At 41.9% G+C, this 17,469-nt stretch overlaps 1 protein-coding gene across 2 annotated transcripts in view; it reads right to left on the bottom strand.

Moving 5' to 3' along the window:
• The window catches only part of LOC115347365 (protein spinster homolog 2-like), a 141,486-nt gene that overhangs the window by 24,839 nt on the left and 99,178 nt on the right, over positions 1 to 17,469 (bottom strand). For both annotated transcript variants that reach the window (XR_003925465.1, XM_030028671.2), the window contains exons 9-10: positions 15,527 to 15,592; positions 7,915 to 8,013 (exon numbers count right to left, since the gene is read on the bottom strand). Coding sequence is in view for 1 of the 2 variants with exons in the window: in XM_030028671.2 (XP_029884531.1) it covers positions 7,915 to 8,013; positions 15,527 to 15,592 (165 nt within the window). In the remaining variant the exon portion in view is untranslated. The remainder of the gene's footprint in view (positions 1 to 7,914; positions 8,014 to 15,526; positions 15,593 to 17,469) is intronic.

The raw sequence follows: 17,469 nt of genomic DNA on the forward strand, positions 1-17,469 counted from the left end.
CTAGAAAGATGGCTCGCTTCTGTGTTACTGTCCCTCCTAAACAGCATGAGCGGTTAAATTAAACTGGTTTACTAATTAGACAATATAATGGTAACAACATCTTTGAAATCATCATTTCATCTACTCTGTCTCATTGCCGAGTCGAACATCTCAGTTCCTCTGCAATTGCTTGATTTTTCTAAATTTCTGACATTGTCTCTTGGGCACAAATCTTGCTACATAAAAGGATATTTCCACTGCAGTATCTGGCACAAATACCTAATTTTCATGATTACTAATTTGATACAAGCCAGGTTCTCCCTGGCTCCTCTCTTTGGTACAGCTCCTTAACACAGTATTCCCTGTAACCCCACAGTGTCACCACAATGGTGTGGGGTTCAATGGTTTGGGGTTCACCCACTCTGAATTCAGAGATTCATGTGAAAGGTTTCTTTGATTTAAAAAAAAAAAAATCCAATATGAATGTAAATGAAGACTAGAAACCAAAAATAAGGGATTTTATAAAGTAAAAGTAAACAATTTGCTGGGCCTGTGGGGGAGCACAAGCATTTATACTGTGCTAAATGGCATGAGAAACACATTACAAAAAGAGGAAGTAAACCTGACTATTTTATGATACTCGTTCAGAAAAACGCAGAAAGGTAAAAGCAATTATAGTCTAAAAGTTATTTCAATTTTAACCTTAGCATGTTTGGATGTTGGAGGAAAAAAAAGCGAAACATCCTGTTAATCTTAATTGTGTCCTTTAGAGATTGCAAACAAATTTAATACTTGACTGGAGACAATATCAATATCCTGCATTAGTGCGTGGTACCTGAGTTTGCCCCAGCGATACCTGTAAGCAAGGATTCCTGCGCTGCCTCCCCTGCGGCAGGCTCATCTGTTTATGCCCTTGTACACCTTCCCAGGATTACCAGGCTGCATTAAGTAAGTGGTGCTTCCTTGAAAAAGCTGCAATAAATTAAAAGACTCAATCAAGGGTTCCGCTTGCAATGCTGACAAATGGACTTTGTACATCTCTTGGTGTTAGAGCAACATTTGCCTCCAGACAACATTTGCCCTGGAGAGGGTTGAAAGTCTGTTTTCTTCATGTCATTAACTGCCTTTCTCTCCAGGTCTGGGCTGCCCAGGGATTTTTTAAGTTAACACTGGACTTTGTCCTGTCCCACCAGGAGATGCCTTGTACCATGGGGAATGTGGAATTGAGGAACATGGTTCATGTGACAGGGCAGAGGTACTTAAATGTGTAGGGATGGGGGGTGCCCACTTACATGTAGAAATAAGGTCTGTGGCACAGGACCACAGTTTGGGAGCATGCCCTTTAGCAGCATCCCCGTCCCCCATCTCTCCTTGCAGCACAGACCCCGTCCCTGGCGGTGTATCCCAGGAGAAGGAAGTCATTCCCCCATGTTGCAGAAACTGGACACCACGTTCTGAAAGGTGCTCAGCACGATGAAAACTCTGCGTCCGTATTAGGAGTGTACAGGGTCCTTGGCAGCTCAGAGAAAGAAGCCACTTATTTAACAAGATTTTTAGTGCGCAGAAGGAATGACAGAGCAGATGGGACAGAGCTTGAAATACTTGAGTGAAACAATGATCAGTTCTGGATTTCTGGGCTTTCTTTAATGAGATACTTTTACATACTTTAAATGTCTATTTATCAAAAACACTGAGAACCTGCACTTCCAACCAAAGTTACGGGAAATGACAGATGCACAGCAGCACTGGAAAAAAACCAGAACAGGCTGTGAACCCTTGGCAAAGAGTGTTTTATATATGGGAATTCATTTGTTTTTTTAGGGCAGATTTAAATCTTGTCTGTTGCTGAGTCATCAGAAGTGGGAAGCTTGTTAGCTTGTTGCAATGAGAAGATAAATCCTATGTGGATTGGTCTCCAGGTGCTTAATTCTCCCTTTTTTTGCAGCTGACAGCCATGTCAAAGATTTGGCCTTTCCATGCGCTATGAAAAAGACTTTTAATTACTCAGCTCAGCCAGGACCAGAGAAATCCTCAACTTAAAATTACTGCTTGAAGAAACAGATAATAAGGATGAGGGCTGGGGGTTCTCTTCCTCACAGTATTTCCCTGACACATGTCCATCAGATGTTGGACTGCAAGGGCAAGTCCCATTTTACCCACCACAGTCTGGGTCATATGCAAGCATGAATGTGGGGGAAGATCTCCACAGAAGTGATACCATTAGGGCTACAGAACACCAGTCAAGCAGCTGGCACTTGGTAAAGAAAGAACAATAAAAACCATAAATGTGTATCACATTTCATCTACTATCTCATCAGGTGATGGAAGATGCTGCCTATACGCACTCATATATACCATAAATATTAGAACATGTAACATGCTGCAAAAGACAACAAGACCAGAGACCTCCGTTCCATCCTTAATCCCACAACAGCAGTGGAATATCTCCTGATAGTCCGTAAAACAGAGAGTGATGCTAGGAGAATAATTTGCACATTTCTGTTACAGGATATGCTTGCCTTTTTGAATTCAAGTTCATCTCACACCCTGCTTTGGCAGAAGAGACAGTACTATGTAATCACCTGCAAGCACATAATGGGCAGTATTTGAGGAATGGCTGCGCAGGTCAGACAGGGACAAAACACCCAGACTGCAGCATCACATTCCAACGATCCACTTTATTCCACTGCCCTGCTTTTAAGTCAGACAGCAGTGGATCTGAGCCCCAGCAGGCTGTGGCCTGTTTTAATCTAGCAAACTAAACTGGAAAAAATGTTATGCCAGAGTAAGCATGTCCACAGATCTACTCTGATGTAGCCATAGCATTTTAAACCATGAAATAAGAATTTTAAACCATAATACACGAATTCCGCTTCCTCAGGCAGTTAAGTCTTTACCTATAGAACTACTTTCTACACATAATATATTTACTTGGATGGGTAAACACCTTCAAAACCAAATCAACAAAAAGGCTGTCTCAAACCGGGACAAGGCAGCTGTGAAATCTACACCTCCAGTTATAACTTTCATTAAAGAAGTTATCTTAACTGCTGCATTTACTAGTTTTCCTTGAGTTGCCCCTAATCAAATGCTGATCTCCCTTCCCTGATACTCTGCATCAGTGATAATTAACACTGTTCTGCTAACTATTTGCTAAAGGAAGGTCATTAGCATTCTTGCTGTTTAAGTAGCTCATTAGATCTAGTTTATCAACCTACTCACATAAGAAAGTTGGGGAAAGAAAAAAAGTGAAGGGTGACAAGTGATAGGCTTATTCTTAAAATCTTTCCAGGTAATACTAGGAGCAGCACAAAACCCCTTCAAAACAGAACAGCTCAGATTTGCTTGCAGTTAATTACAAGGTCACTCGGACTCAGACCCCTTTTTCGAAAGGAGACTGTTCAAAGAGAAGATGCCTGTTTGGACACTTGCGATCTCTGCTGCCAGGTGAACCAGCGTGCCTGGGCACCGCAAACCAACACAGTCTGCCAAGAGGAGGCCGTCAGAGACCCAGCAATTCAGGTAATGCTGCCATTTCCATAACGAGAGATGGACAGAAGGGGAGAGGTATTGCATGGCCCTCAGCACACAGATGAGTGATGGGGGTCTCCCCTCTCACAGAGCCTAGTTGCCAGACTGTGGCATATTGTCCTGACGCTGCTCGGCCAGAGTGGCTGGAGGTTGTGTCCCACAGGTAAAACTGAAGCAGCAGTGGCCAAGGAGGTCAGGACAGGTGGGAACCCCCACCACCGGAGTACAGGGAGTAGCTTCTAGCCCACCAAAAGGTGCTGGTGGAGGACAGCTGATCTCCAGCACTTTAAAACACCATCCTCACACGTTGATGTTGCCAGGTGATGGGCAGATACAGACAGGTTTCAACCCCTAGAACTGATGGATGGTTGCACAGGGGAGATGAGAAAGAATTCAGTAAAGCAGGAAGCTAACAGGAGAGCCAACAGCACCAGAGCAGCAAGGACAGTGTGTGCCCACAGCAGCAATTTCCCTGGCACGTGTAGAGAGAGCAAAGCCTGCAGTAGGTGCCCGTTTCTCATCGCAGCCAGGGCTAGAAATAAGGCAAGGATGGAAGAGGAAAGCACTGCTGCGCTCAGATAGGAAGCAAATGACAGACTTGGAAGAAGGAAAGAAAAAGTACCAATGCAGAGCCTCAAAATAAAAAAATCACTGCCTGTACTTGGTTTTCATGAAGCAAAAGAGTATGTCAGTGAGTGGAGGGAGGCTGCTGTTTGTGTGAAGCAATAATGTAAACCCTGAGTAGGGAAGGAACAGAGTAGGTTCATGCATGCATGTGCATGTGCAGAGACTCACTGGCACTTCTACAATTACTTCATTTCAAAGGGCAACAAAGATATAACCAGAATTAATAATACAAAGAGCTGGAGGTATGATGCAGCCTGAGAAGAGTTAACTGTATCTCACTTTCTGCTACTAGCTACCTCCACTCAGCTCTTCTGAGTCTGAAATGCTGTCTAGGTATTAGGGCACAGGAAGAGCAGTTAGAAGACCTTTACCTGATACTCAGCATGAGTGGTGGGATTTGGGGTATTTCTTTTAACTGTTCTGTGCTTCAGCAACCATGTCTGCATAGTGGGACCTTTCAAAGATGGAAAAATACTAGAGATATTTGGGTGTAATGCACCGAACAGGTGAAATTTCTCACTGACTACCTCAAGAACAAAACATGGAGTTATACTCCAAGTTGTTAAACAGGAATTATTTAAACTCTGCAGGTTATCACAAAGGTCCTGAAAAAGCTACAGTTACCTAGGAATAAAAACCGTCTCATCTGATGAAATACTGCAGCAATGCCTGTTCTTATTTGTGAATGAATAGGCAGCACTGATTTACTGTAATTGATCTCAGTGCTTGGCAGGTAGTAAAACCTTACGCAAATTACCGCTGCCTAAAACGACATTTGCATAACTTCTTTGTAAGTCAGTCTTAAGCCTTTTTACCATAATAAAAGTTGTCAATATTTAAAGAGACATGAAAAATAACCATACATATATGCTTCCTTCCACTTAGCTTTTAAATACTAACATATATTTGGTGCTTCGGGTGACTAAGGAACTGCATTGCAAGATTTGGAACTGGGGGAGATTACAGAAAAAACTGAGTCTGACCTTCAACTCTCATGGCACACCACAGAGCAAGGGAGCAATCGCACACATGAGGCTGCAGCTGTTAAGTACCTTCTACGTTCCACATGAGGATTATAAGATCAATACAACATTTATTGGTATCCAGCGGACAACTGCCTGCAACAGCTTAGTCCTACAAGGACACAGGTATCTGATTCTTTATTAAGAGCCCCGCTAGAAGGAATCTCACTATGAACTCACCAAAACTATGTAGGATTCCAGCCATGTTTGATCAAAACACTGCTCATTTAGTGAGGGAGCTTCAGGCAGATTTTGTAAGCAGTCAGAAGAAATGGTAGATCTTCAGGATCTCAGATGAACCCTGAGTGATCAGGAGGCTGAGTTTCACTGATTCTGAGCATGCCTGTTACTGCAGTTCATTTGATTTATCCTGCCTTCTGCCTCTCTCTTTCAAGACATACACCCTGCTCTTGGTCTTCTTCCAGGTAACTCTGGAGTAACAGCAGCATGAATTGATGTCCTCAGGTTGGGGATTCACAGAAGGACTATGGGACACGGGTTCCCAAATTTATCTTAAAGCCAACAGGAGCAGGTTGCTTAGCTGCCGTAGACGGCCTTGAAATTCCTAGTCATAATCCAAGCCACTTTCGTAACCTGCCCAAGTGAGATTTCAATCCTGCGTGAAGGTCTCCACCCTACAACGCAGCTGGACAATTCCGATGACAAACACCTGCAGTTTTTAACAATCAAGTTGACTGCTTGTCTTAGCTCTGGTAGAGAAGCTGGCTGTTTGTCCTTTCACTTTACATAGTATTTGTTTTTCGGTGTTACGTGAAAGCTGCAGTTGACCTTTCAGTCATTGTAGCACAGAGAGCCTAAGTCAGCCAAGCCAGTCCAGAGGCTACAGAAATGGGTGCTGGTGCCTTCCGTGACATGAATGCTTCACTCCTGCTCTCCTGCCACAGAGCCTTGTATTTGAGCAGTCTCCTCCCAAATGAGAACGGCCCAACAAGTACAGCATTAAAAAAGAGTAATTCAAAATCCTAATTAATATTTTCCCAGTCTAAAGAAAGCCTAAGGCAGCTATTAAATTGGGGTTAAGCATATTTCAGGCAGGCATCCTTAAGTAACTCACAACTTGCTTGATCTCTGAATACTAGAAGGGCAAGGCACATTATTTTCTACAAGCAAAGTCCTTTTTTTTAATCTGTGACACTGAAAAGCCCTAGGCAACTTTCAAGATTAATTGCAATCATTCAGGGTCCTCACCATTCCTCCCAGACATCCCTCTTATGTAAGAAAAAGAATGAATATGTAGCAGAGTCACCTGAGACAGCCTCGCCTGCATGTCAGACCCTGCCTCTCATCGCTGGCGCCTGCCTTCAAAGCACACTGGCCTGCTTATTTCATTCACCTACTTGACATTCCCCATGTTGCCTGCCCTGCACAAAGCAGTCTCTTCCAGTGATTCCTTTGTTCTTGCCACTTTCAAATAATTTCTAAAGTAAGATCATTTCTCCCTGGGTGCCCAGAACATTGAATTAAATAAAGAGCAAGCCAAATTGTACATATTTATTCTCTTGAGACATTTCTCATTTCTTTGGTCCATTCAGCCTTAGCTGTATCTGTCTCTTCATGTATCTGTCTCTTCATGTATGCTTCAGAGGGCTACAGAACAACTATATCATTTTGAGGAGCTGGCATTCAAGAGTAAATATTTACATATATTTAAATATATATATAAATAAATATGTACAGATACACACACCAGTATCTACAGGATGAATAGGTGAGAAATGATGGGTTTAAAAAAAAAAAAAAAAAGGTCCACAGCACCCAGCAGCTGTGTCACACAGCAGTACTGGGCTGGAAGAGCACATCAAAGTTCTGTCTCTCAGGTGATGGGACTAGCGAAGATCCCAGTTACATCACTGGAAAACTGTAGCGCCTTCAACACAACATGAGCAGTACCACTTAAGGCTTTACATGGAAGCTACTATATTTTATAAATGATGATCTATGTTCTCTGAAACTCAATGCATCAAACTCCACAGAAGTGTGCAAAGGAAAGAAATTACCCCAGTATACCTAGATTTCTTTTCCTCATTAAATTTCTCAGGCCTTATAGTTTCAACTGTGAATGTTCTCTGTCAGCTTTTGGAGCAGGGTCTTTTGTTTTGCTCTGTACTAGGATAATGGTGGCATAATAAGGGAGATCTTCAGTCACACCAAGGCCAACAGCTGCAGCAGTAATAGAAAGGAATACTACTAATACAAAACCAAAGCATACACACCAGAAAGGAATACTAATAAAACCCCCAAAATATACACACCCATCCCACCATGGATTTTACACCATCATTTATTATCATAAAAAACAGGTTCAAAATATTAGCAGGTCAGAACAGCTGCATGTTGCTATCCATAAACAGATATTTGGTTTATGAGACCAGATTAACAGTTAAACACACACATGACTCTGTTCCAATCTATTTTCTAATGGACCTATGTCCACACCACAGAAGCAACCGCTCTCCCTTTGCAGAGCTGTCTATAAGCTTTACAAATGCCTGAGGCTAAAAAGATTCAGAAGCTAACTTCTCGTGCCCAAGTGGTCCTTCCAGGTTTGAACTGAAAACCACCGATAACATAAGCATGTAAAAAAGTTGCATTGTACTGCACCGCTTCCCATTCTGCTGATAAATTCAGGCCTTCCTTCCCTAGCATGGTTTAACTTGGCATTTTAGATAAGCAGTTAGTAAACAAAAACAAACGTGGGCACGCAACCCTGCCAAAACCTGCTGTGAGCACTTACAAATCCAATCAGATAAGGACTGCCAGCATCTCCCAGGAGGTGTGAAGTGAAACTCTGCAAGGCCACTGCGGTTGCACGGCGTGTTGGAATGACCACATACTGCAAAGGAGAAGGGGAAAGAAAAAAAAAATACATAAGGAAACTGAACTAAGAACCTGTCCAGCTGTCTTGTATTGCTCAGTTTATACCCAGGTCAGGATAAAGCAAACAAGCTCCCCCAGATGTTGGTGCCATTATCCAGTGTCCAGAGGTGGCTCAAGCAACTGGGGAGCTCAGCTACCCTTCCTGCTTTCTAATACTCCTGATGGCAGGTATTGAGGGAAGGAAGCTCTGTCGGGTCTGCACTCCTCTCAGCAGCACTCAATGCATGAGTCTGACTAACAACTTTGCCCACGAGACACTTTGCTGCTGCTCTTCAGCCTGTATTTTGCTTCACTGATGGGGAGAGTGAAGTTCGAGGTTGCCTGCAGCACATAACCTGCTCAGCACCGCCAGCCTTCCCCAAACAAGGACTTTGCTGTAACCTGGGATATTGTGTTTTTTCCATAATAAAGGTCTCATTTCGTTTCCTAAATCATAAGCAATTTACATCAGTATGAAAGGACACACATTCTCCCCTCCCACTCCATCTCGAGCCACTTTAGATTTTTCTCAAAAATTTGCAATTCCACTTGTGAAAAGTGACAAAGACACATTAGGGAAATTTTCCATAGCCAAGATATTGTAGTTTGGTCTCCACTCCTCTAATACGACATGACACCCTTGGCCAGGTCATGCAGAATCAGTCTGACTACACAGGATCAGTGGAAAACACAAATTACTTTCCCACTAAGCGACCAGAGCTCACACAAAACAGAGCCCTAACCATGGAAGGGGATGAAAGATTAAAAAAGAAAAAAAAAAAAAAACAAAAACAACAAACCCCCATCCTGTGGAATGACCTTAATTTTATAACACACATTCAGGAGCAGAAAAAAGTAGTTGTCTCTTGCATAAAACTTGTGAAAGAAGCTGGCTAAGAACATCTGCATCAAGTCCACATATCCTGGTTTATAAATTGATCCTGTCTTGATTTAAAGGCTGTAAGTAATGAGGAATTCAATAGGTCTCTAAATCCAAGTGAGCTTTGTTTCCACTTCTGAGCACTGAATCTTGTTCTGCCTTTTTCTGTTGCTCTGAAGAGCTATCTACCTTGCCAGAAATTACTCTCTTGTTTAGCTCTTTGTAGACCATGATCCCTTTTACTTGTCCCCTTTCTCTCTGATGGGCTGCCTTTAGTCCTTCTTTAGAAGGCATGCCTTCCAAGACTTCAACTTATTCTTGCAATCCTTTCCTGAAGTCATTTATTAATTAAATGGGACATTTCAGGACTGGCACATCCCCAGCTAGAGATACACGGAGATCAATTTACCTTAGCTGACTGAGGTAGGGAGAACTCACTGCTCAACAGCCACATATCTCAGGGCACAGGATCTGAAGCACTGTTTCAGTGCTTTAACACTTCCTCTTAGGGCAGGGGAGTTGCCCTGTCTGTAGTGGAACGAGTTAGCCATTAAAAAAGGAAAGAAAAGAAACAGCACTGAGAAAATCCACACTAGAAGAAACTGATGCCTATTTAGAATTATCATCTCATTCCAAGCAGAGACAATTAGGAACGGTGGGTAAAATTAGATTAAATGCTTCTCCTTAGGGTTTTACCACGTGCTTTCAGAATGACCTGCCAGTTCTTTCATTACTGGTTTGACAAAGCTGCAAACGCACACTGCTAATGCACTTTGATGCCACGTATTAAATGGGTACCCTGTTAAACTCCTGTTGTGCAACAGAAGAGCAAAAGCTGATCAGATCCACAGCAGCCACCTGGCTGCAGCTGTTAGACATTGTCCTACTTTTGCATCCAGGAGCTCAAATCAGACTTGAAGGCTCACAGAAATCCCAAGAGGAAAATAAGGTCTAGACTTTATTAGAGACACAGAAACGTACTGAAGGTCACACTGTAAAACCGTAGGAGAGCCACACAATTCATTACCATTCCCCAAAGATGCAGGGTAATGGGTGCAACCTGGGTAGATTAGACAGAAGAAAAGAAGAAAGAAAAAAAAAAAAAAAGAGTGAGTTATTGTTCTTCTTCCCACCTGGCCCTAGTTCACACAGGTGCAATGAAGAAGCATTCTGCAAGAGCCATTTGAGAAAGGGCATCTGAGAATATAAAGTCAAATTCTACCTAACCCAAGAGTCCAGAGTTGTGTATATCTGTGAAACGGGAATTTTAAACTTACATTAAAATATTTTTCTTTCTATAAGGTTTATGTTAACAAATCTGGAGAAGAAAGTCTGCCTGACTCTATGTTCTATCCATTTTCTCAGCAAAATGACAAAGGAAATGGCAAATCTATTAAAAACTTACCATTTTCAGGGAGTGGCAGTGAATTGGTGCCAACTGGAGAAAAAAATTTGAATGATACCTGCATCATATGTGTGTGTGCATATATATGTATTTATAAACATGAATACACACACATGTATTAGACATAATTTTGCATGTACATCTGTATTATGCATACATATAGTTTTGCAAGTAGCAATAAAATTTCCAGCAAGTTTTCAGTTTGCCTAGCTAAAGAAGTTATTGATGGTTGAAATCATCAATATGGTTTGGCACTATAAAGTGCCAAAACTTGGTAAATTTAGTCTGGAATTCAAGTGACAAACACCCCCATCCCCCAAACCAAAAACCCAACATGTGGCAAGCAAATGAACACAAGATTTTTCCTCCTCCTCTAAGAAGATATTGAAAAGAAAAAAAGGCTTAAACCGGCATCTCCAAAACACCAAAAAATACTCCACCCTATCCCTACTTAAAAAGCATTTTATTCTGATGGAGAGGAAGTAGTTGGTAGCAAACTTTATCTACTGTTCTAGGAAGACAGCAGTAAATTACAGCTCTAAATGGCCATTTTGATACTAAAATAGACCTAAATTCAAACCATACATGGTCTGGTTTGAACATCCCACAGAAACTGGAGGTGGGAGAGCCACAGCAGCCGGGGCGGAAGTCCGTGGGATCGTCCTGGCTCATCTCTGACTCCAGGTTCAGAGGCAGAACCCAGCACAGCACAGAGGATGGGCAGGGAGGCTGACCAAGCAGCTTTGGCAAACCTCTGCTCTTTAAATAGAGGTTCAGAAAGGCCATGGTTTACTGCTGACATCCCCTTCCTGTAGTGAAACCACCAGAATGAGTTGGTCTGCTATAAATTAACCAGGAAAGCCAAGGAGAGATCACCCTTCTCCCAGTAAAAGAGCATGTGCCAAAGAGGTAAGTTCTGATGTTTACGTCTAATCTTTGACAGAAAACTCTACTCTCTAAAACACTTTGCTACCCTTTCTGGGTCAGACAGTAATCTTCAGGACAATGCATATTGGCCTCTTTCAGCACCAAAGGCAAAGAAAACACGTGCTAACCCTGTTCTAGCCACTGACAGAGCCTGGAAATAGTCCAGGTGTCCCTGCTGTAACTACTGCTTGGGAGAGGCAAAGGCTGTGATCCAGAGAAGCCAGCCTCAGAGAGACCCTTCACTCGACCTAGGTGGACGCTGTCTAAAAAAATACTTTTAAATGAAGTAAAAGGTGGCTGACCTGGTCTCCAGATGACAGCACAACATGGAGCAGTACACATCCATCTGCAGCCCTTGGCCCATCCTTCCTGGTCAGAGCTGTGCTCAACTGTTTGAAGTGGGCTGTGTACCTTCACTCAAAGGCACTCCTCACCCTGCCTTAAAATCTAAACCACAGCACTCAGATTACTGATGTGTGCAGGCACACTGAGACAAGCAACAATGAGAACTTCCAGAAATGCTATTTATCTTCGGCTGTAAAAATAGGGCAGTATTTTATACTACATAAATAATTGTTTTTTATTTATAGGGAAGGTAATCAGAACAAAAGCAACATTCCTCCATGCCTATAGCACAGCTGAGCACCAGTCTATGACTGTTTCAAGCCTAAAAGAAGACTTTGACTCTACAGCAAAACATTAAAGCAGCTCCTCCATGGCAGCTCATGACCATTTAAAAAGAACTAATGTTTTAAAAGAAAAAAGAAATATGCAGAGCATTTTTTTGCATGAGTGTCACGACTTTGCATAAACTGGAGGATGCCTTTTCTCAGCAAAGACCTAAACAGACTGTGATCACAGTGGCTGAGGCCCTTTAAATTGCCTGCTGGCTCTTACACAGAAATGCCACCAAGCCTCTGTCCAACATCTTTATTTTTGAGATATGCTATGGAGGAAAAACCCCACTATTAGGACCAGATTCCACAAAGTCCCAAGCACTCAGCACGTCTCAGAATGTTACACGCTTGCCTGCTGCACTGAAGCTCATTCATTATTGCTGTTACAAGGCAGTTTTAATGCTGCTTTGGGGTTCTGGTAATTTTGAGGCCAATTTGCAAAGATGGCTGATAAAATCTGTTTCATAATTAGCATGCTCCATCAGAAACATTCCCCCCTTCCCTAAGCACCATCTGAGCATGTGCCTGGGAGGAGATTTGGAGTTGTGCTCCGGAGAATAAGGCCTGTTTTGTACAAATTTGCATTTGGAAAAAATATCAGCCTTTCAAAATCTCAGGCAGTGCAGTACATTCTGCAGTGCTGACAGTTTATCAAACCTAGCACTCAGCACCTTTTACTGCAGACAATTTGAGGAGCTGCACACCGACCGTTACACTGGCAAGAACAGTAGATGCAATGGAAGCACGAAGCTATGAAGAGCCAACAATTAAATTTGAAGATAATAAGCAAACATCCTTGTTTTGCCAAAGAAATTAAACTTGCAAAACCTCTGAAGATGCTTACCAACTTGCCTGATAGGGTTCTTAGGCAGTCATGAGATCTGTAAATCTTGGGAGAGCTATGATAAATCATTTGGGATGCAGTTTCCAAAAAGCCTCACTTCTGGCATAATGAAATCAGTGGGAACAGTGTTTAGCCAGATTTGAGAGCTTTTTATCCATGAAAACAGGATAATATTTATGTATATGATGAAAGTGTTGTTAAGCTTACCCTAATAATGCTTTTAAACTCCTTACCAGCCTCAGGCAAGAACAGACACACTTCTGATTACACCAAATAAATAGTAATCAGTAGAAATTAATTTGCCAAACATTTAAAGTGCATCTCGCTAAAGCATATCCACACCTTTCTCTGGTTAGGACTTCTTATAAAGCTGTCTGTCAAACATGGTTATAGCCCTGGCTCTCACCTATTGTCTGACTAAACATCCTCTCAAACCCCTTGTGTAACATGAATGCACCTCAGACCATCTGTTGATAGACTTGCATTGATCCAAGTGGATGTTTACATTTATTTGTATAGCACTTTTACAAGTCTACTCGTGCTGATAATACATTAAGCTGGGCATTATATATGACACTCAGTTCGTTTCTCTAAACGGACAAGAAAACAGCTAGCTTAAGAGTTGGCATCAATTACAAAATCCAATTTTTAACATGGTTTTAGTTTCCCATGTTTTGGAAATTGGAACTAAGAAATTATTTCCGAATATTTCCAATCATTTCTTATGGAGTTCTTTTGCACTAAAGCAACGTGAATAACTGCAAATGCAACCCTACAAAATGCAACTGACTACAGGATGCTGGTAATACAGATGGCAAACCCTACAAAAGCTATTAAAAATCTACAGGATACTTAAGCCACATTGAAATCAACACAAAATATCTCAGTAATCAAAATGGGACAATGATGGCATCCTTAGTACACTTGATATAACCAAGTAGTTGGGCTGAAAAACGTCTTTTGGGGTTAGCTTGAGTATGTCAAGCTTCAGCTCTCCCTCTCTCGCACAGATTTTCTGAAGGACCTTGACCATGTCCAGCAAGTACCCTCCCTCCAGCTGCGCTGTGTTGGCAGCAGAGATGACTACCTCAGCTGCTCTTTGAGAGTCACTGCTGGAGGACTGCAGATGTGCTCCACAGCCAAGCTCTCACCTGTTTCAGCCAATGCTAGTGAGGATATAAAAGATCTGCTATTTAAGCCCATCAGCAAATTCTGACCAGAGGGAGTTGGGAGCACTTGGGAACATCACAGCCAAAGGCAGGATGCGACAGAAAGCTCTGGCAGGAGGCAGTCATGAGCAACTACAAATATTGTACTATAATTTCTTCCTCGACACAGCTGTCTATAGACTGCACATCTGTCAAAGTGTTGAGATACCACTAAACGAACGGCCATGGCACCCTTGAACTCAGCACAAGCTGCAAAATGCATGCAAGTACAGTGTAACCACCTGTTCAGCCCATGCAGAGCTTATCACGCTAAAGCTAAACTGGTAGGAGGAATGAACCTCGGTAATTAAAAGCTATCTAATGCTACCGAAGTACACTGATAACCTTTGTTTCTCTGTGCTTAATTCATATCTGAGAGAAGTGGAATTAACCACCCCACCTCCCAAAGTGTTCTCTGCCCAAATGAGTTAAAGATTGAAAGTTCATCAGGCAATGCAGTTATGGCAACTACACAGCTATCTTAAAATATAAACACAACCTTGAACTTAAATCATAAACAGAACTTAAGCAGAAGCTTGAAGTTCTTTGCTGAATCAATATATCAACACCATTATCTTTACATCTAGGAATATTGAGCCAGATTGTTTTCTCGTTGATGTTTGCATAAGCAATACAAGTCAAGGGAGTTTTCTACTGATGCCAGACCAATTATATTTTTAGTTCTGCCAACAAGCTGCCAAAAGACCTCGGGCAAGTCCCGTAATGGTTCTGTGCCTTAGTTTCTTTCTTTTTCATACAATAAGCAACAAGTAACCTTGCTCACAATGGGACTTCAACATACAGTATGTTTGGTAGGCTCTGTACATCTCTGATGGAAGCATCTACAAAACATGCAAGGCTCTCTAACAAATGTCCAGATTATTTCATATGAAAATCTAGCTGCTGAGGTCAGCTTGCTGATTTGAAAGACTTAAAAAGCTCTACAGTGGAGAAAGAATAGAAAATGAAGGACATGAGGTGAAAAGTCCCTGACAGTTTCCTCTTGGACAAGGTGGATATAGTCCAAAAATTCTTTATACTTTCTTTTCCTCTCTCCTCTCCCAGAGGTGGTTTTCTATTGTGTATGTGCTGAATGGTAGGTTTGCTGGAGTTCAGCCAAAGAGAGAGGTAGATGGCTGCCTTTGTGGTCAGAGGAGGGAGGGAGGGAAGGATTTCCTATTGCAGAACAAAGCTGAGTTATTGATAACAAAATCCACTAATGTGCTGACTATTAGGAAATGTTGGCTGATTTCATTGCATGTGAGGTTTTGTGCAAATACTTAAAATTTGGGGAAACTATTTGAATTCAGTAATGGTGTCCTTTCTGGACATCTCTGCTCCCTAGTGCTCAGAACAAAGGACAAGAGGAATCTTTTTTTATTTCTCTCTCTCTCTCACCTTCCTTTTCAGCAAGTTAAAAAAAAAAAAAGAATAGGCTGAAGTAGAAGCTAGGCATTTGGAAGAAATTGTGAACTTCAGGTTGTTCTTGCAAGCTGACAAACTGCTCTGGCCACCAGAAGAGAAAGATGCTGCTCCAAAGTACACTCACCATTAGTATGTCTGCTGTGATAGCCCAGTTTGAAAACAGAAGAGTTTCTCCGATAAAAATGCAAATCTGTTGTAACAAAACACACAAAAAGGAGAATATTTATTCATTTGACATTCAAAGGAAAAATAACCTGTCACAAACTTTCCTTTGTTGCTTATTTGTCTCAAACCTACACAACACACTCCTTGTTACTGTTGTGGTTTATCCTGAATATTAGAAAACCATTTATATACTTTTATGAGAGCTCTAGAGGGTTGGCCTGCAACTTCATTAGTGTAAACTGTTTATGATCTACAGAGCAGCTAAAGAGAAGGCCGACACATTTAGTTACAGAAGAACATGAGAAGCCAGCAAGAAGAGACAGCCCTGAGCTTCCATACTGGCATCATTCTGTTCCAAAAAGCCAGTTAGAAAAGGCAAGAAGGCTATAACTCCCCAAAACAGTCATTTTCATCACTAGGAATCAAGTTATGTGTTAAGCACTGCAGCAAACCAGATGAGGTTCTCTACCCACTATGTGCAAGATCCCTCCCCGATAGCGTATTGCTGTCCTTTTTGAGGGGGACATAGGTCTAGGCACTATAACAACTCAGACATTACATTAGTAATATCTACATATGGTCAAGACAGGACTTAAGTATGGGGTTTGCAACAACAGTGTCTTACGGTGAGATCTTACTCTTGACTTTGTGGAGATGGTCAACAAGATACATTAAAAGCCCTGTGTATGTAGTGGGATGAGAGCTTCTTTTTGTGGTGGTGTGGTATGAACAGCCACCACATATCCTTTCCACCTCTGGCACTCCCTCCTCACTTACTCCTACCTCATACTGCCTTCTCAGCTGTGCTGGTACAACGGGGCCAAGCAAGGATTCAGAGCAGGAAACTGAGATGGGGCAAAGAATCTTTTGTTGGGGGGAAGTAGGGGAAGAAAGGCTTGTTTTGCTTATTTTTAACCCAAATAATTTCTCTGGTGCAGTTCACTAAACGGTTCTACAAACAGTTATAGCAGTTGAAGAACTGGAAATGATCAAGAGGAGAAACAAGTTTAACCTGGCCTCATTACATGTTCATCAAACTGAGTCCAATGGAGCAAGTGTGACATGGCTTCAAGAGGAACACTGTCTCCATCAAAAAGATTTTTACTCATATTTCAATTGCTTTTATGCTGTATGTTAACAAATTAGCAAAGAAATGTAGGTTCAACAGGATTAAAAAAAAAAAGGATAGAAAATCTTCCACACACACGTTTCCCTCTTCCTTTGTTTATTATGAAGACCAGAACACGTAGACGAAAAGCTACTTAAATAACCAGAATTGTAAAAACCAGGTCTCCCGTTCCCCACCAGTAAGGTGGCAAGCAAAACTCCGTTAACACCCCCCAAAAGGTTGCTTTTTGCCCAGCTAACCCATTTCTTTTTGTGGCATCTAGAGAGAAAACATTACTTCTGTAATCCCTGTTGGTAGCTGGGGATAACAGGCATGGAGATTTAGATTCTGGTAATTCAAGATTCCCTTTTTAATTGCCTTATGTTCAGTTTTTGTTATGTTGAATAGGCTGCAGTTCATTAATGAAACAAAGCTGGCAAGACATACGCAGTACGCTTTGCTCTGAGGAAACATTCAGATGGATGTCGTTTTGTGGTGTTCTTGTGAGCTTTAACGGGCTGACAGTCACTGCCACTGCCCCGGTCCCCGTTGCTTACACAGGCGCAGTTTGGGGTGGGAGGAGGAACTGCAAGATTGGCAGCTATGGCATGATGCGACCACCGCAATTGTCTTTCCCACACACCGGCTGAGATTGCCTAAACCCCTCAGACCATCATGTCACTCACTGCCAGGAATAGCTTGCTTTATTTAGCATGTCTTACGCATTGACCTACAGAAAGCTTCCTCTATTTGTTTCTAAAATCATCTTTGTTTCCCACAAGTTCTCCCTCCCT

This window comes from Aquila chrysaetos, chromosome 10, assembly GCF_900496995.4.
Source record: "Aquila chrysaetos chrysaetos chromosome 10, bAquChr1.4, whole genome shotgun sequence".
Taxonomy (NCBI): Eukaryota; Metazoa; Chordata; class Aves; order Accipitriformes; family Accipitridae; genus Aquila; species Aquila chrysaetos.